The following is a 27,090-nucleotide window of genomic DNA, read 5'->3' as shown; positions in this document are numbered from 1 at the left end:
TCAAAATGAGATGGCACATGTTCTTGGCCATCTGAATGGCCAGTGTGCTCCTCTTTCCTCCCTGGCCAAGCAGCTGGTCAGTGGGATTCAGAGCACTTCCTCAGCCAGGTGCAGCGTTCAAAGAGCCTGCACTCTCTCCATTTATCTCTCTCTCTCTCTCTCTTTGCACTCTATGGAGTGCAGGACCAGAAGAACGTATGGAAGCGGTCTTGCCTCATTTACAGTCACAAAGAATATGTAGAAACATAAATAAAAATGTAGAGCAATGTTGAATAGAGGTGTCATAACAAACCTGTTAGAGCAGCTCTTCTATTATCAGAACCAGATACTTCCATTTTTCCTCTCTCTCCCCTTTCTCTAATCCCCTAAATTCCACTGCACCTTTGGCCTCATTTTGAACCCAAAACACCAGAGACGAATGAGACACCCACACCAATCCACACCTCTGTTTGTGTGCATGTAGGTGAGAAAAGTGTCAAATGGATGAGTGGTTTTTGAAGTGAAAATAAGGCTGATATCATTTAAGTGATGCAGATATCATTGGTAACGGTAACGGTAAAAGCTATCACATAATGTTGGAATATACAGCACTATCTTGCGGCAACATTTACTATTGTTGTCAATAGGAATGCATGTGATCTGCAATTTTCATGTTAGGGCAAAGGATTCCCACACAGAAATTTTGTAGTGGGTTCAAGTTGGTAAAGTGATTTCACTATGTTGATCAACAGAAATAGCTTGGTATGAAATTGACTTGTGTGTGAGTTGTGCTTTATGCATTACTACACTACACTCTTAGGCTTTGCTGTAATGTTACAGTTACTTACCCCAAATGTAGCCAATGATTTTGTCTGAGCTATGAATAAAAAATAAAAATATATATATAATTAATATTTTCTCATTTTATTTGTCTTATCTTATCCTTTTAGTGTAGAATGAGTGTTTTTGGGATGACAATTTTTTTTCAAAGTTACATTTTTATGCTGATACATTTTTTAGGCTGCTCTACCTCAGCGGTCTAACAGCGCTCGTCAATGTCAAAATGATCGAGATGGCCAATCAAATCAAAGAAGGCGGGGCTTACTGTCATACTGTCACAATGCAACAAGAGTTTGTGGAAGATGTAAGTAGACGCAAGTCTTAGACAACTGTTTTATCATAGAAATGTTCAGCTACCAACAGTAATAGACTATCGAGTGATGCAAACTACTCAACTTTTTGTGAAATTTCGCCATTTTGAATCGAAATAATTCACATTTTCTACATATTAGACATACGAATAAGAGTGAACTATTTTAAAATAAAATATTTGCCAATAGTTTACCATTCTTATTTATTTATTTATTCCCTTATATCCCCTTTATTCCTTTAATTATTAAATTCCTTTATTATTATTATTATTATTATTATTATTATCAGGGTGTGATTTGTGAAAAATAGAAGGGGGATGCTTTTTTTTAAGCTTTTTTTTCCTTTAAAAAAATCACACAGTGGATATTTTTTGGCAGCTGTTACATTTTTTCTTTTTTTACAATAAATATTCTGATTTAACTTTGAGCTTTGAAGTATTAAATAGATTATCTTCGATATTTGACCACTATTTACAATGACACTAATAATCCTTAATTTCTGAAAGGAATGTAAAATCAGTCTGTAGTTATTCATATTTTGAATACAATAATGAGACACAAACCTGTACATATTCAATCGCGTTTGCTTCCATTTATTTTTGATCACAGTGCTTCAGTAGGGTACAACACATGGCTACAAACTTTTAGTCCACATTTGGAGAAATATTTATTCACACGTTTACCATATTTCTTTAGATAGAATAGAACCATAAATTCTTAATGACTCGCAGAAAGACAATTCTCTGCCGATCCATTAGACATATTGCGTGATAATAATTATTACCTTACGATGTCAGCAAACTTCTGCGTCTCGTTATACATTTATGCGTCCGTTATTATATATAATATCTGCATAAGGTCACAATAAAGAGAGTTTTGAGCAGAAACATTGTATTAATCTCACTGGCACTCTGAAATAGATTAACAGTGCGCGCTGACTGCATGGATTGAAACGCGTGAAACAGAAGACGAGAAACTCTAAACGAGAACGGGGGGGGGCATTATTATTATTATTATTTATAATAATATAAATTATACCCAAGGTGGCCCCCCCAAGCACAAAATAAACTCTGCCTATGATCCTATTTCTGTTATTTATCATGCTCGTAACATATAGTCATTAATCAATAATCATTGATGAAAAATAAACTAATGACCATTTCTCACACATTTTCCCTCTCTTTTGTTTTAGTGGTTTACCAGTATGGAGGCCAGCCAAGACCAACTGGGATGTTTTGTTCATGCTTTTTGTTGCCATTTTGTCATGATCTATGCTTTGATTTCTTGTTTTGAATTCAGTTCCTTTTTTTGTTATGTTGCATCACAATAAATAGATCAAATAGAATTAATTGATAGTGACAGTGAATAAAAAATATACTAATGTACATAGACTCAAGTCACTTATTTGGAATGTATTAAATTCAATAACATTCTAGGGCTGGTCCGAATACCATCTTTTGAGCTTCGAACCTTCGGAGGGAGGGGGCTGAACATATTCTTCCCTCTAAGGTAAGAATCTTGAGAAGCGGCGCGCCTCACGCAGGCAGGGCTTATATGCTCAGAGAACCGACACTGCACTAGTGATACAAAGCACATAGGTCTGTTACGTCCAGGTAACAAGCGCTAATATTTCGCAATAGATTCATTTAGATTGATAATAATGGGTAATAGGCTTGCTGCGAGGTGTTACCGGTGTTCAGGCATACTACTGGTTACATCACTTGCCCCACCGTTGTTTTGATTTGTTTACAGTAATAAAATAATTTAGTTCAGTTAGAGAACAGACACTACAAATAAAAACCGAACGCGTCTGCCCAATACAGCGTAAAAGCAGAACGAGAGACACAGCACTTCAGCAGCAGGAGTCAGATCTCATTCATCATGAGAGTGAGGAGCTGAATGACAAGATGATCGCGGAAGATTTGGTTTCAAAGCGAAATGTAAAAGCGCCTATTTAAGTCAGTTTGTCAGTGTTTTGATGTTGTGTTTTTCATTAAGAAAAATAAGCTAATGAGCCCACCATTTAAGCAGAGCAGTTACAGAAGCTTACTGGAAATAGTGCTGCCAGTTACTGCAAAAATAAAACAGTGTATTTACAATAGACAATAGACCTTTTTGCCAGTGAAATTTTATAGACCGCACCTTAAGACTGCCCAATATGTAGGAAAAATGCAATTAAAATTGTTGCCGTTGTGCCATGAAACAAGTGCACAAGTCATATGGACTACTGTTATGATACTTGTGGTTTTGAGAGCTTCAGTCACAATTCATTGTAATTGCATAGAAAAGATCAACATGAACATTCTTCAGAATTTCTCCTTTTGCATTTCCCAAAAGAAAGAAAGTGAGTAAAGAGTGTGGGTAAATCATGAGTGAACTTATTCCAACACTCCTCTTCCATCTTACCGTGGCAGTCATCTTGTCACTTTCCGCCATGATAGCGGAGGAGCACTTGTTGGATGGCATCACTATTTCAGTCGTCTCTTTTATTTCTTCCTTTTATCCTGTCAAAAAAGAAACAGACTTGAATAAATAAATAAAAAAGGCAAAAAAGAAAAGATTAAACCCAATATGACTCGAATATAAAAATATAAAAATAAGCATGCACTAACATATGCATGCTCCCCTGAGAAAAGATTAATGGATAATTGTTTTTAGTCTTTAACTAAACATTGACCTCTGTCTCAGCTTACGCTGTCATATTTACCCTAAGGAAACAGCACTCAAACTTCCTTCATGAACAAAGAATAGAAAAATGGGTCAAATAATAATTACTTAATCATTCTGAAAACTCAATGACACAGTAGATTCTTCAGAAAGCTTCTGTGTCTACTAGGGATGTCAATTTACACAAATTCCCATGATCGATCGTCATTTAAAATAACGATCAATTAATCGATTAATTGTTAGCCTTAATACTGCAACAGCATGACAGAGTGTGCAAATGATGCTCAAAAGGACATATTTCTCACCTAAATAAAGGGCTAGTAGGATTGTAAAATGAGTCGATGTGATTAATAATTGAATTCAATTACTTATTTAATAATCAAATATAACAACTAATAATACCCTACAATGTGTCACCAATGCCACCTCAGATGCTTGCCATTCAGACTGCTATTCTGTTGTGAATGTGCTCTTCCTGGAACAACACGCTAAAACACAACAACTAAAACCAATGAATCCACAACGATTTATTACAATAGTGTTCTCATTATAATGTTATGTAATATGACAGTCATAGTTATTATTAGCCGTGCATTGCGGTTTGTGAATCGCTGAATGAACACCGGTAAACTGAAGCCCTTTGCTAGCTTTAACTCTTTAACTCAACGGAACGCATTCTCCATGAGATTAATCAGATATATATATATATATATATATATATATATATATATATATATATATATATATATATATATATATATATATATATATATATATATATAGGAAATAAACATAATATTACAAATTATATCTGCAAAAAATTATGCGAATACACAAGTGAACTTGAACTAAGTTACGTGCTATTCAGAATGTGTAACTCATGATGTGGAGCAAGCGCTCTTCCTGGAGCAACGCACTGAAACACAACTAAACCCAAATAATTCACGTTTTATTACAATGGTGTTCTCTTTATAATGTTGTGTAATATGACAGTTCCAATCATAGTCTTTATTAGTCATGCATTGCTGTTTGATCTGCATGCGCTGGCGCTGAAGCTGATCACCGGCGTGCTTTATACTGAGTTAATTCTTCACCAAATGCATCCTATATGAGATAAATCAGATATATACAGGCCTACACAAAATAAACACATTATTACAACTTACATTTGCACAAAACAAAAGGCTGAGAATGCACACACAAACTTTTAGTCATGAAGGTGTAACTCTATAGCCTGGCTCCGCCCTCCTACGTACTTCCGCTCAATTTTCTCGAGTCCTCTCATGAGGGAGCACGGAGGCATATAAGGACGAGCGACAACGGTGAAGGACGAGAGAGGACCAGGCCTGGATTTTAAGTTGTGTTTTGTTTACGTTTTGTTATGTATGTGCGTGGCAGTCGTCCATGAGGGGCTACCGCTTTTACTTTCATTTTGTGTTTATTATTTGATTAAAAGTTGTTAAACGTTCCCGGTTCCCGCCTCCTTCTTCCCTGAACAAACGAACTCCGTTACACTGAGTCCAAAAATATACGGGCAGCATGTGACCTGAAGCTGGTCTCTAATTGGTTTCTTAAAGATCCTCCTCCGGACGCAGGTCGCTGCGTCCCTGGCGAATCAGAATTGGATGCATGTTATTTTATCCAATCTGATTGGTTCTCGTCACCTGTCATTCAACTTTCCACTCTTGGCAACTAAAGCGAAAGTGCGCGGGCGACACAGTCACTCCGACTCCGCCAAAACCTTGTTAGGATGATCAGTTTCGTAGAGATGGCAGCAGTTAAACCAAATTCTTTCACAAGTGTTTCGCTGGAAGAAAAAAAAAGATAAAGGATCCCGGACCAACGCGATTTACAAATCCAGCAGCAGGCCAGTGATAGGACTCAGCTGCACTCGGAGCTTCACACGCTTGTTATGAGAAACGTAGGTGGCTGGCTGGATGTGTTGTTGTTAGCAATGCCCTTTATTGCTTTCCCTGTCTTTTATTTCAAAGTGTCGGTACTGAAGTTTTGTGGACAACAACGGGGGTAAGAGACCTCAAATATCTAACTGAACAATGCAAATGTTATGACACTACTGAGATGACTGACTTTAATCAGAGAGTCATTGAGAAATTTGCTGGCCAGAAAGAAAGGAGAGCAAAATGTATGTTCAAATAGTCAACATGCTAGTCTGTTGTTGCTGTTTTTTTTTGTTTTTCCTTTCCTCATTCAATTATATGTGGGAAATGAATGTGTAAAAAGATAAAAGTGAAGACACTGTGTGTGCCCCAAGTTTTTATCACTGACACTGAGGTGGTGTGCACAGTTAATGTGAGAATCAAAGGCGAACGGCGCGTGACATACGTCACGACCAAACGTTAGCGATTGGTTAGGCAGATCCAGAGTAACTCTTGGCAGATCCAATAGTTTTAAACTTCAACAGAGTTCCCGCCTTCAAGGAAGAAAACGCTTGTCAAAGGAGAGTGGCCAAACTCTATGTACAAATGAAATCTACGAGAGTCTGGTAAGACCAGGCTAGTAACTCTAGCCTATTAACGTAAAATGGCGGCAAACATAACTCTGGCGCGCTTGCTTAATTTTTCCTTGTGTCTGCTTTACGTGTTTCGCAGTTGAGCAGCATGCACGCGTATGACCTTGCTTAATCGTTGATTAATCGTTAGCTACTCAGCTACTCATGTTGCAGCTATGAGGTTTTACTTCCAGTTTCAGACTTTGAATGTTTGTTTCAGGTAATGATACTGTACGTAATGATTGTCTAGGTAAGCCAAGTCATTTCTTTTATGTTTTATTTAACCTTAATAAGATATTAAGGGCCACTATATTAAATAAATGGTTCACCAAAAATGAAAATCATTTCCTTACTAGAGCTGCAACTAACGATTATTTTTTCTGTCGACTAATCTAACGATTATTTTTTCGATTAGTCGACTAATCTAACGATTATTTTTCCGGATTAATCTTATGATTCTTTTTTACTGATTATTGTATTTCAAAGAGGTTAGTGAATTTGTATATTATTTTAACATGAAATCAATGAATGATGACAATATTAATTGTATTTCAGGAAGGGTAGTGTACATAGTATGCCATTTTATAATGAAATATATGAACACAAGAAGCTTTTTAAACATAATATATAATGATACTATTCATCATAAAATGTATACAGAGTAGGCCTAATTAGGAAAAGTTGTTTACTATAGTAGTTGAGTATGATTTACTTATTGATTTGTGTCAATAGTAAACGAAAATGCACTTGTATTTATCTGCAAAAGGTTCACATACAGGAGCTTTCAGCATAGTTTTAATATAGTATAACTAGTCGTCTATTTTGAAGATACATGTGCATAAACAACGACTAAAGCTGCCAGAAGTTTTTGCCCAAACTTCAAAGACACATTTAAATGATTAAAGCTAGAGGCATATCTTAACTTTAATGTTACAATCATGTAAACTACCTATATACAGCAAGTTATTATGCATATGTGTTTGGGACAGAGCGGAACCAGGTCGCATTAACAGGAGATATATGCAGCCCATAATAAATAAAAGCACGAGACGTACTGGGGTCGGAGAAGAACCCCGGAAAATGTGACCGTCTGTTGCAATACACGCGCCACGGTTCAGCTGCGCGAGAGAACCATGGAGAGAACACTGGCAGCAGGGTTGCCAGGTTTACACAACAAAACCCACCCATTCGTTACTCAAAACTAGCCCAAAACAAGCCCAATCGCGTTTCTGGGAGGTTCTCTGGTAAACATCGCGTTCGGGGGGTTAAATATGTGTGTTTTTTTGCTTCAACCCGCGGACATGAGACACAGCCCGCGGCAACAGTGTAGAAGTAGCCCAATTCCGCGGAAAAAAGCGGACTTGGCAACACTGACTGCAGTGTGAAAGCTCCCGCTCTCCACGCGCACAGCTTCGGCTCTGCCACCTCGCGCAGTGTGAAACCGGCGTTACAGAGCGAACAAAGCACAGTTTTATTCGGCTTCTGTTTAAAGTACTCCCACACTTTTGAATGTCGCGGTCTGGCTTTATATGATAAATTATCATTTTCACTATGCCCGGGAGCAGAAGCCGCCATTATTTTAGATCTTCTGTTCCATTCTAGAACGTAAATAATGTGCCGCCGACGCGTCGACGCATTTCACGCACGTATTTTCGTAGTCGACGTCATCGACGACGTCGACGCGTCGTTGCAGCCCTACTTTACACCACTACAGATTACATGTAACATATCAACAACAATAAACAAACAAGCCCAACAGAGGGGAGCGGGACAGGGCTTAGGTGGAGGACGCAGAGCAGGCAAGAGAGATGACCACAAGGACCAGGGAGGAAATGAGGGCGGTAGGAGCCAGGGAGGAACCCCCAACAGGATAACCAGGATGTAGACCCACAGTGGAGTCAAGGGAGGCTATAGGGAAGGGGAAGGAAGCCAAAGGGGTGGAGGGACAAGACAAAAACGAAGACCCGTAAGTCCGTGGCAGTGGCAGTGCGACCACTAACCAAGGCAATGCCGGAGGGATGAGGAAGCCTGGTGGAGCCGTGGACAAGGCAGATCCACAATGCTTAGATCAGGCAGAGTAGGAGGAGACGAAGGACTGGAGTGAGACACTGAAGACAGGGCTGAAGGACTGGGCAGTGCCATCACTTGGTTACAAAAAGGCCTTTCTGGTCAATACATGAAAGGCAAATAGTTCAAAAATGGCCTCCTTGGACGATACAGGGTAGACAGATTATTCAGGAACGGCCTCCCTGGCTGACACGGAACAGGCAGATTACTCAGGAACGTCTTCTCTGGCCAACGAGGAACAGGCAGGATTATTCAAGAACGTCTTCTCTGACCAATGCGGAACAGGCAGATTACTCAAGAACGGCCTCGCTGGCCGATGCGGAACAGGCAGATTACTCTGGAACGCCCTCACTGTTTGCATAAACATATGCAAATGAACTGAACAAAACAGGGTTTAAATACACAAAAACTAAACGAACATCAGGTGCAATTCAAAGAATAACCATGGAAACAATCTGAAAGAAACTAATCTCAACTAAAACCCACCCACAACAGGAAACAGAATTACACAGATTACCCAAAACAGAGTACACTGGCCGCAATTTTTAAATCCCATGTATGAAAGAAAGTCGTAATGATTAGCAACAACATGAGGGAGAGTAAATTATTTATTTTGGGTGAACGATTACTTTTTAATACTGTCATGCTTAGTATCATTATTCATGTTCCTCTGTAAAATCCCACGAGGTAGAAACATTTAGCCTGTCAACACAACAGTCATCAGTCATTCACACTTTCAGATCACAGCTGTTGTTCACGTTACACCCTGAGGGTGGCGAATGTGTTTCTTTCATTATAACTCATCATTTTTTTCCATCGCTTTGGAAGGCTGTTTAATTCTATTGTCTATATCATAGTGTGTATCTGACATGCACACTGGATATGGGGAAATAGGAAAACTGGGGAAACTGGGGAAAGTGCAAACAGGACACAGGCAGGGCGTCCAGGTGCATCCTACAAGTAATGGCTAAATGACATTGTGCTTAAGTCTGCAGACAAGCACATGCAAGTACTTGCACACACAAAGGCATTTACTTCTTAACTTCTTCTATGGATCTCATTTCAAGTCCATTATCTAAGTGACAATGCATTCGTTTTCTTTATGGGTTCTATAAACACGCATACTCCCTCCACTCCACAGCCCAGTGGGAGAACTGAGAAAACCTGTGAAGGTGAATGAGATTGAATACAATAAGAGGCCACATCAAAGGTCTGTATGAATGACAGAGAAGATTGTGGACTGAACCTAATGAGAGAAAGGTTTTTGTATTAATGCAGTTTTGAGTGTGTGTGTTTTTTGTGTGTGTGATTTTATCTGCCATTTAGGATCACAAAACTTATATGAACTATATTAAAGGCGGCATGAAATCAAATTTTACAATTTGTATTTTTATATTAATATTGTAGTGTTTACTATAACTGATTTATCTGTTCACTTCATTATTTTTTAAAAATTCATTTACCCTTATAATCTTTAATCAAATATGTTAACTTTCCCTCCCCCATGAAACGACCTCTCTTCTCCCCCGGTCATGTGCTATGGCGCGAGGGCGGGGTTATCGCCCCGTCTCGTTTCTGCCCCGCCTCTCAGAAACATGTCACTGATCGTGGTTAGGTTCATTTTTCTCGGTATACACAATACCTTCTTCAAGAAGGACTTGAGGCAAAAAGAGAGAAATATATGAGAAATAAAAGCTTTTTTTTAATGTAAAAATTACTCAATATAGTCGGACGAACAGCTTATCGTGACGACTCGCACTGAGGAATGCAGCGTGTGAACGCGCTTACGGCGCGCCCCCTTTATAAGGGAGAGCTGAGAAAAAAGCTTTACAGAAATAAAGCCATAAAAGGCTTAAAATAAGTCAAATCTGTAGCATAAACCAGCTAAAAGGGAGGAAATATGCTCAGTAACATTATGTAGAAAAGATTTAGAAAGAAAATACATTTATTTAAGAGATAGATTGAATTTTTCTCCACAACTGAGTGCAAACTTCAAATCTGCCTCCATTTTGTTAGCAACGCCCAACTTCCAACGATCCAATCAATTCCCGAAGGACGAAATCAAGCCTCGCCCTACATTTTTTCTAATTTCAGAAGCCGTTTCACTCGGATATACGTCACAATAAGGAGAAAAAGACGATCTCAACTTCCGTTTCATGCCGACTTTAACTAACATAATCAAATTCTATTATGAATGATACTAATAATACAAAACAAGTTTCCCCAAGTACTGTAAGTCTAGGGAAATCAGTTATTTTAAATAGTTTGTTTCAAATTGAGCTTTCAAGTCCTTCTGGAATGTTCGTATTTATGAGTTGGGAAGACATAATTATTATGTCAGGTGTGCATCAGGTTTCTTTTAGCTTTTTAATGTTTTTATCTCATTTATGAAGGTGCTGTGAACTGAATTGTTATATAATTATACAATTTGTATGTATTGTTGTAAATTAAAAAATAATAATTTCATAAATTTCTACAAATTTACCATCAACTACAGACTCGTAAACTCTGGGAAACCCACTTGTTATTACGACATTGTGGTTGTGTATTAAACATGTAAATATGATTTTTCTGACATGACTTGAACGCACCAGAAGAACCAGCTCAAAAAAGCTTTAGCTACAAAAAGCTCTTGGTTCAATGTATCAGTGAGTTGTTGACTCAGGAACTTCTCAGACCGATTCAGTCCGATTAATGAACAAATCACTAAAGTTGCGATGAAATGGAAGAAGCAACAAATCTCTTTTTCCATATTGTGACGTACAGTACATTGCAAATTATAGAAAAAAAAGTATTTTGAGAACTTGGTTCAATGCATCATTGATGGGTTTTTGAGATGTACGCATAGCACTCAACAATGGAGGCAGATGAACGCAAGCTTGAGGGGTGGGGTTTAAGAGGACTAAATGATTGGATAAGTCACTGCACACGTCACCAGAGAGAAGTCTGAAGCTTTCAACAGAAGGTCCAGTTAAGACAATTAAAGGGTTAGTTCACTAAAGCAATGAAAATTCTGTCATTAATTACTCTCCGTCATGTCTCCTTCGTTCATCTTCGGAATACAAATTAAGATATTTTTTATGAAATCCGAGAGCTTTCTGGCCCCTCCATTGACAGCAACGTTATTACCACTTTCAAGGCCCAGAAAGGTAGTAAAGACATCAATAAAACTGTCCATATGTTATGAAGCGATAAGAATACTTTTTGTACGCAAAAAAAACACACAGAAATAACGACTTTATTCAACCATTTCTTCTCTACCGTGTCTCTGACGCTGTTAACGTGAAAACCACGCATGCTTTAGATGTTGACGCAGGAGCCAGCCAATAATGAGCCGGCGTTCTGACGTAGAACCTGGAAGCACTGCACTGAACATGAACAGCGTCAGAGACTTTGAGACACAGAAAAGAAGAAATTGTTAAATAAAGTCGTTATTTAGTTTTTTTGTGCACAAAATGTATTCTCGTCGCTTCGTAACATTAAGGTTGAATGTGTAGTCACATGGACTATTTTAACGATGTTTTTACTACCTTTCTGGGCCTTGAAAGTGGTAATGGCGTTGCTGATATGGGCGTCAGAAAGCTCTCGAATTTCATCAAAAATACCTTAATTTGTATTCCGAAGATGAACGAAGGTCTTATGTGGCGTTCACACCAGACGCGATTGACGCGAATAATTCGCGCTAATCGCGCAAAGGTGGACGCTTGAACATCTTGAGTTTACTCGCTTCATTCGCGTGTGAAATTTGCGCGAATCACACGAGACATTCACTGCACAACAGACGCGAATTCGCATCATGGGAGGGGCTTCAGCCAGCCGGCTCGTCTCGTTGAGAAATGGCTGACATGGGCTGTGTTTACACGTCTTTTTTTGTTAAAATCTACTGTTAATGTGTGAAAAAACGTAGTTTTAAGACTTTTCAGTCGATAATGTAGTTGTTTAAAGCTCAAATCTGTGGTTTATTTATATAAAGAGTGCCTATTTGAACATTTTATCTGGCGTTTTCGGAGTTGTGAGCTCCAGCGGATCAGCGGCGGTCAGCGCCCGTCAACGCCGGCGAGAGCAACCTTTCCTCGGCCAGTCCGTCTGACATCTGCCACTGGCTCTGATGTCTCTGTGGTGTGTCTCGAGCTATAACTCATCTTGTAACGGGCGATCTTTGGTCTCATGGATCTATAATTTGTTCCCTGGCAAATCGTTTAGGCTGAGGGCAAAGTGAAGTTTCATTACTTTTTTAGTTTTAGGTAGCCTACTAGCACTGACTTTGAATGTTTGACTGAATTGTTTGCTTTATTTCATGTATAGCTTATTATACCTTTTACTTATACTTTTGTATTATTGATCATACATAAACTTGCATTTAACAAAAAGAGACTGGGTTGTGGTTCATGTCATTTTATGTTATTAGAGTGATAATCAAACTGTCTGAACCAGATATTAATATACAGATTTTCTCCTCATTGTTGTCACTACTAGAGCAAGCTCCTGATTGGCTATCCGCCAAGATTTTTCAACTTGAGCGATTCGCGCGAATCACGCGTTCAAAACGCTCAATTCGCGTCATTCGCGCGAATCGCGCCGCAGATGCCATTTCGCGCCTCTGCATTGACTTAACATGTAAATCACTCGTGCGAATCGCGTCAATCGCGTCCGGTGTGAACGCACCATTACAGGTTTGGAACGACATGAGGGTGATTTTTCATTTTGGGGTGAGCTAACCCTTTAAATTAAAATGAGGTCAAAATAAATGTTAACATAGACTATGCATATAAAAATATGCACTTAGAAAAGGGTACAGAAAAACGGTTTGCTCACAAATTGAACATCACTCACTGTGAACTGACAGAAAAGAAGGCGAGTTCAGATTTAACGAATTAAGTTTTATTTTGAACATTAATAGGCCTAAAAGCCGAGAGAGGGTCACGTTATTCGAACCGGCCGTATCAGAAGAGTTCACTGTGCGGTCTCATTGTTACTAGAGGTTTGATTGAAGTCTGAGTCATTTTTATGCAGCTGCGCAAAACCAAAGTGACGGCGCGGCATTCCTTCGAGAGGCCCTGCGGGCATTCAGCGCTCCGACCAACGACAATTAGCACGTTACCCTCGCTCAGATGCACGCTGGACTCAACTCACATTCACCCCGCTGCGGAATTCACCTGCTCTGGTTGCCCCCTTATTTATTACACGTGCTCACATTTCTATTGCTTTAAAAGAATAGCTCACCCAAAAATACACATAAAATAATGTCGTCCTTTACTCACTCTCATGTTGGTCCAAACATGTAGGCTATGGTCATCTTTCTTGTGGGGACCACAAATGAGAATGACAGCCTCATTCGCCATTCACTTTCAGGGACCTAAAAGTCCCTTACAGAACTTACCAGGGGAATGAAGGTGAACGATGACAGAGTCTTTCATTCAGTCCCTAACATTCTGACTGAGAAAAAAGGTCATACGGTTTGGGTATAATAATGATAGAACTTTCGGTAGCACGTTGTTTTACAGTTCTGCCCATCCACCCCCCGCCACACACACACCTAAACCTCTAACCCCTGTAGTTACTTTAAATTACCTAGTATTTTCTTATGTAAGTACACTGTAAGTACGTATGCTACTGCAACCAAATTTTCATTTTTGATGAACTTTTAAATACATTTCCATAGGCCTGTGTGAAGAAAGTACAGCAGGGGTATACAAAATATGTCCATGTCATAACAGTAAAACCTTTAATCCGTGTTACTAAACTTCTTGACGTCAATGGAATAAACCGGTTTTTAATATGGGCTAACATAAACTAATTTACTTCGTTTATCTACTTATTCGCAAAGTTGGTTTGTTTAGTCACACATTTAGAATATGGGCTACTTTTACCATCCACTTTAATCTGTGAGGAAAGCTCACGTGCGTCTTCACTAGACATCTGGATTTTCTTGACAACGTGGAAATCTTGGAATAAGAAATTCCTTTATAGGTCTAAAACGACCTTAATTCATAAGGAAATATGCACAAAACACTAAAGAACTCAAGCAGGCAATGTAGGAAAATTAAGAATGAATCTCAAAATCTTCCCCACGCCATTTAGCCTAATTCACCAGCTTTCAGCACGCCTCAGCCATGCACGCTCGACAACCACACATTATCCCATGGTTTAACAACACGAAATTCTAGTTACATATGTATGTATATGTATATATGTTGGTTAAAATATGTAAAATACAACTAAGTTTGAGCAAGTAGTCTATATCATCAGACATGTGCGGTCATGATGCACTTGAACTCTCCCCGAGAACGCGCATCAGCGCTCCATGCAGAAGAGGCATGCAACTTACCTGTCTCTGGAGAAGTGGTGTTATTAAAAACGCTTGAGAGCAGAGGTTGAATGTGCAGTTAGAGTAGTCCACTACTACGGTACCAAGGTATGTCACACTAATCTTTGCTGATACACACGCCTTTAAACCCTTAGGGTGAATATGTAAATGGAGTCTCGTTCACAAGGACCGCTCGGTCTTTCGCCTCTCCTCTCAGGCGTGACTTTTCCCGGGTCTCGAATCGCACTCGCACTGAATAAAAGCTACTTTTACTTCCTACTGTTTAACCCTTTCTCAGCATGAGATGGGATTGCCATGCACGTGTGCTGTGAGATTCTTCTTTATGCCAATAAAATATGCGTGTTGTTTTTTCCCCTTAGAGAACTACTTTTTATGTTTATTGGATTGCTTGAAACATATTTTTAGGCATGTATGTAGCCTATTTAATAATGTTGGCACTTATGAAATGTCTACTTTGTATGTTGACCATATTATAATATAATATGTGTTAAAGCTTACAGGTAGGCTATTTTAGAGAATGAGGGGAGTGACCGACAATGAGTAGGCTATAGCAAATTTCTAAGAAAAATATTTTAAAGTTGGTCCCTGTAAAAACTCACTTGCTATAAAACCATCCCACAGCTGTTCTGTTTAAACAAACTAACAGTTTATACTTTTGCATTAGGATTTTCCAGAGTAATATTGATATTTTTACATGAGCGATGCAAACTGTACATTGAAAATATAAGCAATATGTTGAATAAAAACATGACATTGTATTATTTGATACCCAATGTTTTGGAAAAGAGCAATACATTAATTTACTGGGGTATTTAATGCTGATGCCTATTTAAGGGTTAATATCATGGCACATGTTATATATCTGAAATAATTCGAAATTAATCAGCTACTTTAAAGGAAATAATATTTACGTATATTGTCCTCTATGATAGTTTAAATAACGCACACAAAAACATTCACATTATCACTGCACTACAAAAAGTTCATGACCACATGTGCTCAGGAGGACGCGCAAGTCTGAGAATGGCGAAAGTGCTGCGTTAAATCTTTGGCCTGAATTAGCAGCGGAAGTGTGGAAGCAGATGTGACAGTTGAGTGTATCAACAATAGCGGAGCTGCAAGGAAACAATGTTGCAGTTGCATTTCACCAATGATACATTACCCGACAATGTCAGCACTGACTTTCAGAACCTGAATAAATTCAGTGAACAGGTAGGAGTTCAGTATGCTGGGAACGGGGCGTGTGAACTGTAATCCTAAAGAATGAGTTTAGTGTATTTATGATCAACAGATTTTGAGTATATTTTCATTGGGTGTAAATAAACGGGTCTATCGATCATCGCGCCTTCAGAAACAAGTCACCTAATGTCTCGCTTAAGTGTGTATAATGTGTTGTCACGTGATATTACAGTAGCATAACAGTTAGCATTAGCAGAGGATTTCGGGCGTAACTTACTAAACTTCACAGCCACCATTTAAAATTATTTACTGTATATTTTTTTGTATTAATGTATTTACTGTATTTTGACACGATCACAATTGTATTATGACGTTGATAATAGGCACTCATCTTTGGTTTGATGTGAATGTTTGAGGAAACAGCTTGATTTTATTTTAAGTAACATAGACACCTTTATGCTTTTCTTTCAAAAATTTGACCGCTGCTATAGTTTTATGCAATAAGCAACAGCAACCATGCATTACACTGGCCTACCAGTCAAGTTTTGAAAACACTTGACAACATTTGTCTCACATGATGTTAATATATCTAAATACATAATGCTTGATATAATGTAGGGTTTTTTTTGTAATGTTTTTATAAATGGGTGAGCTGAACAAGAAGAACAGTGACAGAAAAGCAGCAAACACAAGCCTGGTGTTTAATTCTGCTTAAAGTGTCATAAAGTCGAATCCAAAGTAGTGTGCATTTATCTGCATGTTGCTCCGCTACTTACTGTACTTACCGTCGGAGCGTCTCACCTAGATAGTATAGATAATACACCAATGTAACCTACATTCAAGACCAATCACTCAACTTTACTCCCACCCCTGCAGCAATTTGTGAGTCTAACAGAGATCTTGTACCAGTTCCTTCTAGAACCCAAAGAGGTGAGTCAACACTCCTAGATTACATCTCTGAAAAGCTATTTCTGTAAAAACATTTCCAGGAAATGCAACAAAGAATAAAATGTCTACCTTGAATGCAGTCGTTTTGGGTTAAAATGTCTGCAAAATGCATGCATATAACACAACAAAAAAATATATAAAAAGGGTGAAGTGTAAAGAAAGATTGATTATGTGAACATTTATTGTGATAAACTGTGAAATGATATTGTGAAATTATTCTATTGGTCCTTATAGGGATAGTTCACCCAAAAATGAACATTCTGGCCCGGTTTCACAGACAGGGCTTAGACTAAGCCAGGATTAGGCCTTAGTTCAATTAGGACATTTAAGTAAGACAAAACAATGCCACTGACATATTTTAAGATTTGTCAGTGCAAGATTCTTTCAGTTAAAACATCTCAAACATGCATTTTAGTCTAGGATTAGCTTAAGCATTGTCTGTGAAACCGGGGGTCTGTCATCATTTACTCACCTTAATGTTTTTCCAAAGCTGTATGATGGACCTCATTGATGTCCGTTTTATTTATTTTTTTCATACTATGGAAGTCAATGGGGCCCATCAACTGTTTGGTTATCCATGTTCTTCAAAATATATTCTTTTGTGTTCAGCAGAAGTAGGAAATTCATACAGGTTTGGAACAACATTAGGGTGAGTAAATTATGACAGAATTTTTGGGTGAACTATCCCTTTAAGAGGATTTATAATCACACACAAGTAAAAGTTAAATAGTTGTCTTTTTCCTCTTCAGTCCGAGCGGTTCTTGCATCAGCTGACAGAGTTTGCTGGAGAGAATGGGATGAGTGCAGGGCCACTGAGGACTCTGATGAAGAGTGTCCTCCTCCTACCTCATGGTAAAACCTCATTTTGAACAGATTGAGCACCTTAATCTGAATTTCCACTGTTGAATAATGCACCCCCCTTCCGCTGATGATAACATCAAATGTAGACGCTTAGCCTGACCCCAGCACTAATCTAAACAGTGAACGCTATGATCCTAATCACAGAGAGTGATTGTTCACTGTATTTTACACCAAATTGCTGCATTATGCGTCTAGAGGATCCTAACATATGCAAATAGGCCTTGTTTCAAATTGCCCTTGGGAATCTGGACCTAATGTCACATGTAGACTGCCCGACCCTACCAATCAGCATGCATTGGTGTGCTGCTACATTTGCATGCAATGACTATCCTGCTTGCCTGTGCTTTTATACATTAGAATAGAGAGAAATGTGTCAAATTACTAATCACACGGATGGGGGGGGGATGATCAAAGTGTAGTGTAGAATAATATGTATCAGAAAGACTTACAAAAATAAATAGCCTGAGTTTAAAAAAGCCTATAGTGAGCTGACTACGTAGGCAGCATTATAAGTGCATTTTTATTGTGAAGACTTTCAAAAGGTAGGTAACATAAAACCAAAATCTAATTTTAGACAAATTCTATAAGGAATCAACACAATATCTTTTACAGATACATGTTTACATTTCACATTACTTTTCATTTAAATGTATTAATAAATGTTAAGTGGTTTAAGTTTATATCAAAATGTATTATTTTACCATATATCTGTTATTTGTCTTAGAACACACACTGTTGAAGTTCATTGCGAGCTGAGTTACCCTTGCAGAGCGCTATTTGTGTGGCCTTTTAGAATTATGTTTAGTGCCAGTGGTGTAAATCTATGTTTCATCATGTTAGGATCTGACGTTGATTTCTCTTAGCCAGTGGTATGATCATACCTTGAATCATGTTGTGATACAATTATGATTTGATTGGATACAGGGGCCTGTAATTGATAAATCAATATTACAATAATATGTGCCATTTTTACACAACCAGTTACATTTTTATGAACGCACAAATGCAACAACAAAATAGCATGAACATGTAATTGACACATTGGTAATGTGGTATCATCCACACACAAAAAACCTTCAGCAGTTATTCAATCTTCTGTGCTTTCTAAAATCTGCAAAGCCATTTGGACATGCACAACAAAATTATGTATTCCAGATAATACATAATACAAAAATACATGTATAAAAAATAAAAACATTTCAAATATTTGATGGCATCTCAGTGATCATTTAACATCGTTTTATAACAGCCAAGCAAGTCTTCTAGTAATCTTATAGATATATAACAATATATATAGATTTTTCGTATCATAAAGTAATTTGACTCATGCAAAGATTCATTTTGGTACATTATCAAGGTCCATATCGGTTAGACCGCTGCCTATTTAGGTCACCAGGCTTTGGAACAGAGTTAAAATGTGCATATAGAAACAATGTCAATGTCTTCCTCCCTTCTCAGGTGCTTTAAAAAGAAACCTAACAGCTGAACAGGTGAAGGTGGACTTGCTCTCATTAGGTACAAATCGATCTTTCCTCACACCCATAATTTGTACATGTTTGATTATATTTCCCAGTAGTCAAAATTTAATATTCAATATTTATATTGCTTAAATCACAGGACTAAACGAAGACAAGGCCGTTCATTTCTCTGACCAGGTATGTCTTAACATTGAGACATTATGTATGAGTTATTTTGGTGCCTGTGTTGTTAACTTGTTTCCATGCGGTTGTGGATTGGTATGACTAAGATTCAGTATGTCTACATCTTCCATTTATTTCAGTGGAGAGTCCACTACCCTGTTTTGTCCAGGCTGGCTGTGGGGCAGACACTAATGGTCAACCAGCTGGTTGACATGGAGTGGAAATTTGGTGGTACGCAATCAATAAACATTTGTATTTAAATCTATCTCATTTCCAATGCAAATAAGAATATAAATAATGTGTTTAAATAATATGTGAATCATTTAAATGCATAATCCTTTGCAGTTACTGTTGGTACAAGTGAGCTGCAAAAGACTGGAAACATTTTTCTACAGGTAAACCTCTTTAATTTTTTGAAATGCAGAGAAAATATTCACTAATAGATTTTTAAAGGTGCATTTAACCTTTACTCGATGGTTCAAACAGATTTAAGGCTGGAATATGCTATACACAAATTTTGCCCAGATTTATTCTTCCGTCAGCTTGCTTTCTGATTTGGTATTGTTTCATTCCACGTGACAATCTACAGAGTGTGTGCACGTTTGTCCTTGGGGTTCCCCCACATATTAGGGATGTATCGGCCCAATACTGTGCTCGTGTACTCATACTTGTCCTCAATAAATTGCTACGAAAACAACAACCGATATCACACAGTGTGTACAGTACAGTGCTTGTGACAAAGAATACACTTCTGTTGCATGCTATTGATTGCTGATCGTTGATTGCTGATCACTGACTCATCACATATGCGTCATTTGAATTCAAACTAAATCGTATGTGCAAGTAAAAATGAATTCAGGGGTTAAAGCCTGAACTTTTTCCAGGGGGTGGTAGGGTGGGGGGACAAATATGGTTAATTGTCAAACAAAAGAAGAAGAAAAAATTATTTCCTTGAAACTAACTAGTAATGTATCTGCCATTGCATTGACGGGCTCAGACTACATATTATGGTGGGCTATTTGAAACAGCAATAGCAAGACAGGTTAATCACTACAATATGGCGCAAACACATGTAACATTTAGGATGCATTTGATATAAAGTTTTGCTGGTTAGCTTCGTCCTTGACTGGGTAAAAGATGACCTACAATCTAAAACTTGAAATTTCTTCACAAGAAATAATGTTTAATTATATACAAGTAAATTAATATAAAATAGGAAATATATAAATACAGTTTGTTTACTACGCTTGGTAGAATTTGATTACGGCCTGTGTTGCCAGATTGGGTCAAAGATTTCCAGCCCAAAAGCTCACCAAAACCCGCACACTCCAAGAAAAAAACGCCCAAAACTTTAACTGCCAAAATAATGTGATAGAATTGTTTTGCCATACCCATCAAGGTTGATGAGTACCTATCAACTCATGACTGATTTTTATCTCCTTAAAATTCCCAGGAAAATGGATCAAAACAGAAATTAATTGCCTTTAAAAACATAATTTTCAATGTCAACTGTAAGAATAAGCCAATTTAAGTGCAAAAAGTACCAAAATAAGAGATATAGAGAGAAAATAAGAGAAAAAAAAAACCTGACGTAATTAGCAGGCATTTCACACACGTTAATTCACACACCACAGCCAAAATGTGTCCTCCATTGATACTGTACGATAATCTGGCAACAAATATTAACAACAACGATGATTTACCTTTGTGTTGCGCTTTGACAGAACTATGGTAACGTTACGTCGTGAAATACATAGAACACAATGCACAGTCAAAACTAATTAATCGTTGATTCAAACCTCTTTCAGCTGCTAGTAGAGCGCAGTCTAGACGGTTTAAAACTTGCTGAGGTCCTGGTCAGTGTGCACACGATGATGGACAGGAGTCATATAGTCCCATATACGATTTCAATTCAAGCTATTCAACTGTGCTCTCAGAGTTGGTTATATAAAGAGTCTTTGAGTCAACATCTTCCACCACAGGTGTAATCCACATTGGATCACTCTCCAATTCAACTTACTGTATATTTATGCCACTTTAGCATAGCGATCACTTCAATATACAGCTAGAAGTTATCACTCTAAAAACCTGTCAGTCATGAATGAAAGCATCTGTCTGCCTTTTGAAAACCGCCAAACTGACCTCTAACCAGCCCAAATTTTGTCCTCCCGCCCAAGCCCATTTTTTCCCGCACAATCAAATTCAAAACCCGCCCAATCTGGCAACACTGATTACGACTTGATCTTTTCCAAGACCCGCCCCATTGTACTTCTGATTGGTTATGTTAGTTTGGTTAAGAGTGAAAGCTGAGTTCCTCTCAAACCATTGGTAGGCGAACTCATGATCTCAAACCTGATATCAACACGGTTTTTTTTTCCGCAGCCAACCGCTGCACGCCGGAGATCTGGCACAGTGCCGAAAAATTTTAAGCTCTGTGAACTGTTACATGATTTATGTATAATGAATGGTTCCCTACATTACAGAAAAGCAGTACATCATGGGATGTTTTGAAAAAGTTTTCTGTGCGCAAACATCCAAAGCGCCCAGAAAAGCTGCCTCTCAGACAGTGCAAATAGCCTATTAAGTTGAGTTCTCTTTCATGTTTTCTTGCACTTGAACAGACAAATTCACACAAAATTATGTCAAAATGCCCATATGGGCAAGTATTCTTGTAAAACATAGTTGGTTATGTCTTAATTGAATGTAAACAGTTGAGAAAGAAAACATCTCGGGTTACGAATGCAACCCTGGTTCCCTGAGAACAGGGAACGAGACACTGTGTCAAACGCTATGGAGAACGCCTCCGCATGACTGATGATGACTGAAGCACCTGTACAATCACGGCAATCCTATTGGCCAGTGACAGCCATGACATCATACTAGTGCGACCCGGAAGTATAAAAAGGGAAAAAAAGGACGGGTTATGGCTGTAACCCTAGTTCCCTGAGAACAGGGAACGAGACATAGCATGGGGAACGCCTCAGTGTGACTGATGACTGAAGCACCTGTACCAGGTGCCTTCAACCCTGCTCCTGGAGAGCTACCATCCAGCAGAGTTTAGCTCCAACCCTAATCAAACACACTTGACGCAGCTAATCAAGGTGTTCAGGGTTACATGAAAATTACAGGCAGGTGTGTTGGACCATGGTTAGAACTAAAGTCTGCAGGAAGGTAGCTCTCCAGGAGCAGGGTTGGAGACACCTGACCTGTACAATAACGGCAATCCTATTGGCCAGCGACAGAAACCCCCACCCACCACGGGTACGCATCAGCCTGGCTGTCAGTGACACCAGGGCTGGGCGATATATCGCATGACATTGTTAGGCGCATCTCGTCAGTAAAGCCGGTTCCTTGATTAGTAGTAAATCGCCATCACCTGCTTTCAGAGAGAGCGGCATTTACTACACAGAGCCGTAGTTCACTGACAAGCTGAGCCATATCGCATTAATTATCACTGACGTATCGCCTGCGTATCATGCTCCACTCGTCACCATGATGATAACCCAAAAGAATCTCATGGTATCATGTTGTTTTTGCAGAATCAGTCTAATTTCTAACTCTTGATAAATATGATATCAAGACAAATATGCAGTTATAAGGCTCATGATTAATTTTCTTCTCACAGCTAAAACTGGTGATCAGAAAAGGAAACACAACAGAAAATGTGTACATGGGTAGGTTTACTTCAAAATCCATTGTCTAAGTTGTCATAATGTATGGCTTTTTCAGTATACATTTGATGTGATTTGTGATTGGTTTTTTTTGTATCTCTCCACATTAGAGCTGACTTTACCCCAGTTTTATAACTTTCTTCATGAGATGGAGCGTGCCAAAGCTAGTATGGATTGTTTCAGTTAACCAAGTCGGAGGTCATTGTAATCAGAGTTGACCTGTTTTCCTATTGACCAGTAATGAGTTGTAATTGTGTTCCTATACTCACAAAATGTTTCAGTTGTGTGATTGTTTGTGTCCTTGTATGTGTGGGACAAAGATCACATTCTACGTTGATGCTCTTTATTGATGATATTCTCTTTATTAAATCTTTGATACATTTATTCTGCCGTGGTGTTTATTAGTACAAACATATGTGCTTTTTGTTCTTTATTAAATTAATATATTCTCAATATATTCTCTTTTTTATTTTGTGCTGGATTTTATATTTTGTTACCTAAAATCGAACCATCTGCTTACTGTATAAGTAAAATAATTAATACAGTACATTACAAACACTTAAATGTATTTATTTTGGGATGAATACATAACAATTAAGTCAAAACAAATTTTTCCTTGTAATATTTTTGTACAATTTAAAAATATTTACTACTAGGTGCTGCTGAAATGTTTTCATTTTGCTGTCAGCAGACATATCCGATTTGAAAAGTGTTTGCTTATAAGAATGTCATGCTTTACACAAGATTATTACATGTCAGATTGATGTAATAAATGAGGTTTTATTACCAAAAGTTCGGGAGGAACATGTTGAAATTATCTATCCAATCAGCACCAGAGGAGGCCTATATACACAACCACCTCAATGTTAAATATGAGCGCCCTGTTAGTATTTGGTATTTGTGTCCAGGAGCAATTTAAAACAAGACCGGCAATATCAGAGAACATACCCAGAGGCTGTGTAGATAAATCATAAAACTGATTTGTCCTTACACATGTCGTTGTTTCCGTCTTTGAACAGTAATATTTGCATTCTCTTCATTCTGAACATTCTGGTCCATTTTCTCTCCTTTTCATTCTTTCAATTTCCTCAATTATTGACTGACACTTCTGTCTGCATGTCAGTGCGTGCAGGTCGTCTATGAGTCATTTAGCACCAGTTATTCCACCACTTGTGGTGCATGTATCGAGATGGGTGGCGCTTGTTCACCCAACACTTTCATCACAATACATAGTTATTTTATGTTTTGACAAATAGGTGTTGAATTACTATGAATTTGTTCAACAAATTGCTTGCACCCCTCTGAGGGTTAGGTTTAGGGGTGGATCCTCATTCCACCCCAACAAAAAAAAAGTTTTTTATACAAATAAAATCATACAAGTTCATTTGAAATGGCCAACTTGAGATATAATATGTTGTTTCAAGAGATGGTTTTCCCAGGTCAATCAAAGTCCCACGGGTGACATTAAGCGATTCAGTCGTAATCTCAATGATGGTAGCTTCACACTACACTCTTAAAAATAAAGGTTCTTTATTGACCCATGAAGAACTTTTAACATTCATGGAACCTTTCCATTCCACAAGGTTCTTAAGTGGAAAAAGGTTCATATGATTTTTTTAAATGTTGCTCACACTAAGAAATGTTTCCTTTAAGAGCTGTTGACCTAAAAAAAAAAGGGTCTTTGGTGACTTTCTTATATGGCTTTGCTGCAAAAAACACCAACCTTTATTTCTTCAAAATGTCTGAACCTGACAGTGCATCAAAAAACAAAACGCAACTATGAACTATGCTTAAAACCTAAAAAGCCAGAAGCATTTTGAAGCCCTGCTTTCTCAGTCCATTTTGATCCTCCTACTATATATAAGATGTTCCTTTCAATATAAAATATCTGTTGTGAGTTTTATAGCCCTGCCCTAAACAAACACATGTTCTAGCTGTTGCTATCATATGCTCTTTATGACCAATTTATGAGTTGACTGTGGGGGGAAGCTTAAAACCATTCTCTAGAAGTGACTGTCATATAAGTTGTATCTGCTTGCTTGCTATGGTGGCCTTGAATCTGATATTAAAACACTGGTTTTCCAACCAAATCTAATCCTATAGCATATGGTAGTGGTGGGAGCATCATGCTTTGCATTCACTAACTAAACAAACACTTCAGGACAATGATGTTGAGTGGTCAAAACAGAAGAAATTCCATGTTTTGCAAGGGCAAAGTCTTAGTTCTCATTTTAAACTCCCTGCTGAAAGCAACATAAGACAACAAAACCATCTTAGACTTGTGAATCTTGAAGCAGGTTTATGAAATAAAATAGGACATAACACCCGGCATTACTGCTAAATACTACCAAGAATCCTCTTTTTTTCTTTGCAACATAAATAGAGAGTTAAAATGTTAACAGAGATTGTCCTTACACAGTGCTTTAATCCTTATATTTATGTGTGTGTGTGTATATATATATATATATATATATATATATAAGTCATATGAGACCAATGAATAACATCTGAGACGATTGTCAATGAGAACATACAACCCCAAATCAGAAAAAGTTAGGACAGTATGGAAAACGCAAAAAAAAAAAAAAAAAAAAAGGGATTTCTAAATTTACTTTGACTTGTATTTCATTGCAGACAATATGAACAAAAATATTTCATGTTTTGTCTGGTCAACTTCATGTCATTTGTAAATATGCATTCTTTCCTGTTATTCAGACCTGCAAAAAAGTTGGGACAGTAAAGCATTTATTACCACTACCATTACCACTTTGTAATGTTGCCATTCCTTTTCACAACACTTAAAAGACGTTTAGGGACTGAAGACACCAAGTGATGAAGTGTTTCAGGTGTAATTTTGTCCCATTCTTCCTGCAAACAAGTCTTAAAGTGGGCAACAGTACGGGGTCTTCGTTGTCGCATTTTGCGCTTCAAAATGCGCCACACATTCTCTATTGGAGACAGGTCGGGACTGCAGGCAGGCCAGTCAAGTACCCGTACCCTCTTCCTCCGCAGCCAGGACTTTGTAATGTGTGCAGAATGTGGTTTTGCATTGTCTTGTTGAAATATGCATTGACGTCCCTGGAAAAGATGTCTTCTTGAAGGCAGCATATTATGCTCCAAAATCTCTATGTACTTTTCAGCATTAATGGTGCCTTCACAGAAGTGCAAGTTACCTTTGCCAAGGGCACTGACACAACCCCATACCATGACAGACCCTGGCTTTTGGACTTGTTGCTAGTAACAGTCTGGATGATCCTTTTCTTCTTTGGTCCGGAGCACACGGCGTCCATTCCTCCCAAAAAATACCTCAAATACTGATTCATCTGACCACAGTACACGTTTCCACTGTGTGATGGTCCATCCCAGATGCCTCCGAGCCCAGAGAAGTCGACGGCGCTTCTGGACACTGTTAACATAGGGCTTCCTTTTGGCACAAAACAGTTTTAACTGGCATTTGTGGATGTAACTACGTATTGTGGTACTTGACAAAGGTTTGCCAAAGTAGTCATGAGCCCATGTGGTGATATCGCTTATAGATGAATGACGATTCTTGATGCAGTGCCGCCTGAGGGATCGGAGATCACGGTTGTTCAGCTTAGGCTTGCGCCCTTGTCCTTTACGCACTGAAATTCCTCCAGATTCCTTGAATCTTTTAATTATGTTTATGCACTGTTGAATGTGAAATATCCAAATCTCTTCCTATCTTTCTTTGAGGAACATTGTTTTTAAACATTTCAATAATTTTCTCACGTATTTGTTGGCAAACTGGCGATCCTCGGCCCATCTTTGCTCCTAAAGGATTAGACCTTTCTTGGATGCTGCTTTTGTACCAAATCATAATTACAATCACCTGTTGACATCACCTGTTTCAAATCACATCATTATTTAACCATTTTACCTCATTACTAGCCCTAAATTGCTCCTGTCCCAACTTTTTTTGAAATGTATTGCAGGTCTGAATGACAGGAAAGGATGCATATTTACAAATGACATGAAGTTGACCAGACAAAACATGAAATATTTTGTGTTCATATTGTCTGCAATGAAATACAAGTCAAAGTAAATTTAGAAATCACTTCTTCGTTTTTTT

The 27,090-nt window shown here is 38.1% G+C and overlaps 2 protein-coding genes across 4 annotated transcripts in view; one reads left to right on the top strand and one right to left on the bottom strand.

Moving 5' to 3' along the window:
- Nucleotides 1–14,902, bottom strand: part of dnmt3bb.1 (DNA (cytosine-5-)-methyltransferase 3 beta, duplicate b.1) — a 54,981-nt gene extending 40,079 nt beyond the window's left edge. For both annotated transcript variants that reach the window (XM_079801838.1, XM_079801839.1), the window contains exons 1-2: nucleotides 14,702–14,902; nucleotides 3,537–3,634 (exon numbers count right to left, since the gene is read on the bottom strand). In XM_079801838.1, coding sequence (XP_079657964.1) covers nucleotides 3,537–3,596 — 60 coding nt within the window. In that variant the 5' untranslated portion in view covers nucleotides 3,597–3,634; nucleotides 14,702–14,902. The remainder of the gene's footprint in view (nucleotides 1–3,536; nucleotides 3,635–14,701) is intronic.
- An 849-nt stretch (nucleotides 14,903–15,751) lies between these two features.
- On the top strand, nucleotides 15,752–23,989 carry commd7 (COMM domain containing 7). Of its 2 annotated transcripts, XM_079802342.1 has the most exons (9): nucleotides 15,752–15,913; nucleotides 16,757–16,810; nucleotides 17,578–17,680; nucleotides 19,148–19,204; nucleotides 19,307–19,344; nucleotides 19,470–19,560; nucleotides 19,675–19,724; nucleotides 22,955–23,003; nucleotides 23,111–23,989. In XM_079802342.1, the coding sequence occupies exons 1-9, from the start codon at nucleotides 15,830–15,832 to the stop codon at nucleotides 23,185–23,187; spliced, it is 603 nt and encodes a 200-aa protein (XP_079658468.1). In that variant the 5' UTR covers nucleotides 15,752–15,829; the 3' UTR covers nucleotides 23,188–23,989. The 2 variants fall into 2 exon arrangements, with proteins under 2 accessions (XP_079658468.1, XP_079658469.1); XM_079802343.1 differs by lacking the exon at nucleotides 16,757–16,810 and having other exon boundaries at nucleotides 23,111–23,387.
- The last annotated feature ends 3,101 nt before the right edge of the window (nucleotides 23,990–27,090 follow it).

Source organism: Gobio gobio (assembly GCF_949357685.1).
Source record: "Gobio gobio genome assembly, chromosome: 21".
NCBI lineage: Eukaryota > Metazoa > Chordata > Actinopteri > Cypriniformes > Gobionidae > Gobio > Gobio gobio.
The sequence above is the reverse complement of the archived record's forward strand: the minus strand, read 5'-3'. Positions and strand labels throughout refer to the sequence as shown.

What these genes read in the sequence shown, in the direction of transcription:
- commd7 (XM_079802342.1), top strand. Translation starts at nt 15,830, where the DNA reads ATGTTGCAGTTGCATTTCACCAATGATACATTACCCGACAATGTCAGC. An exon ending in TCCTTCTAGAACCCAAAGAG is followed by an intron (nt 16,811 to 17,577) that starts GTGAGTCAACAC and finishes TTTCCTCTTCAG; the next exon opens with TCCGAGCGGTTCTTGCATCA. An exon ending in CATGGAGTGGAAATTTGGTG is followed by an intron (nt 19,561 to 19,674) that starts GTACGCAATCAA and finishes AATCCTTTGCAG; the next exon opens with TTACTGTTGGTACAAGTGAG.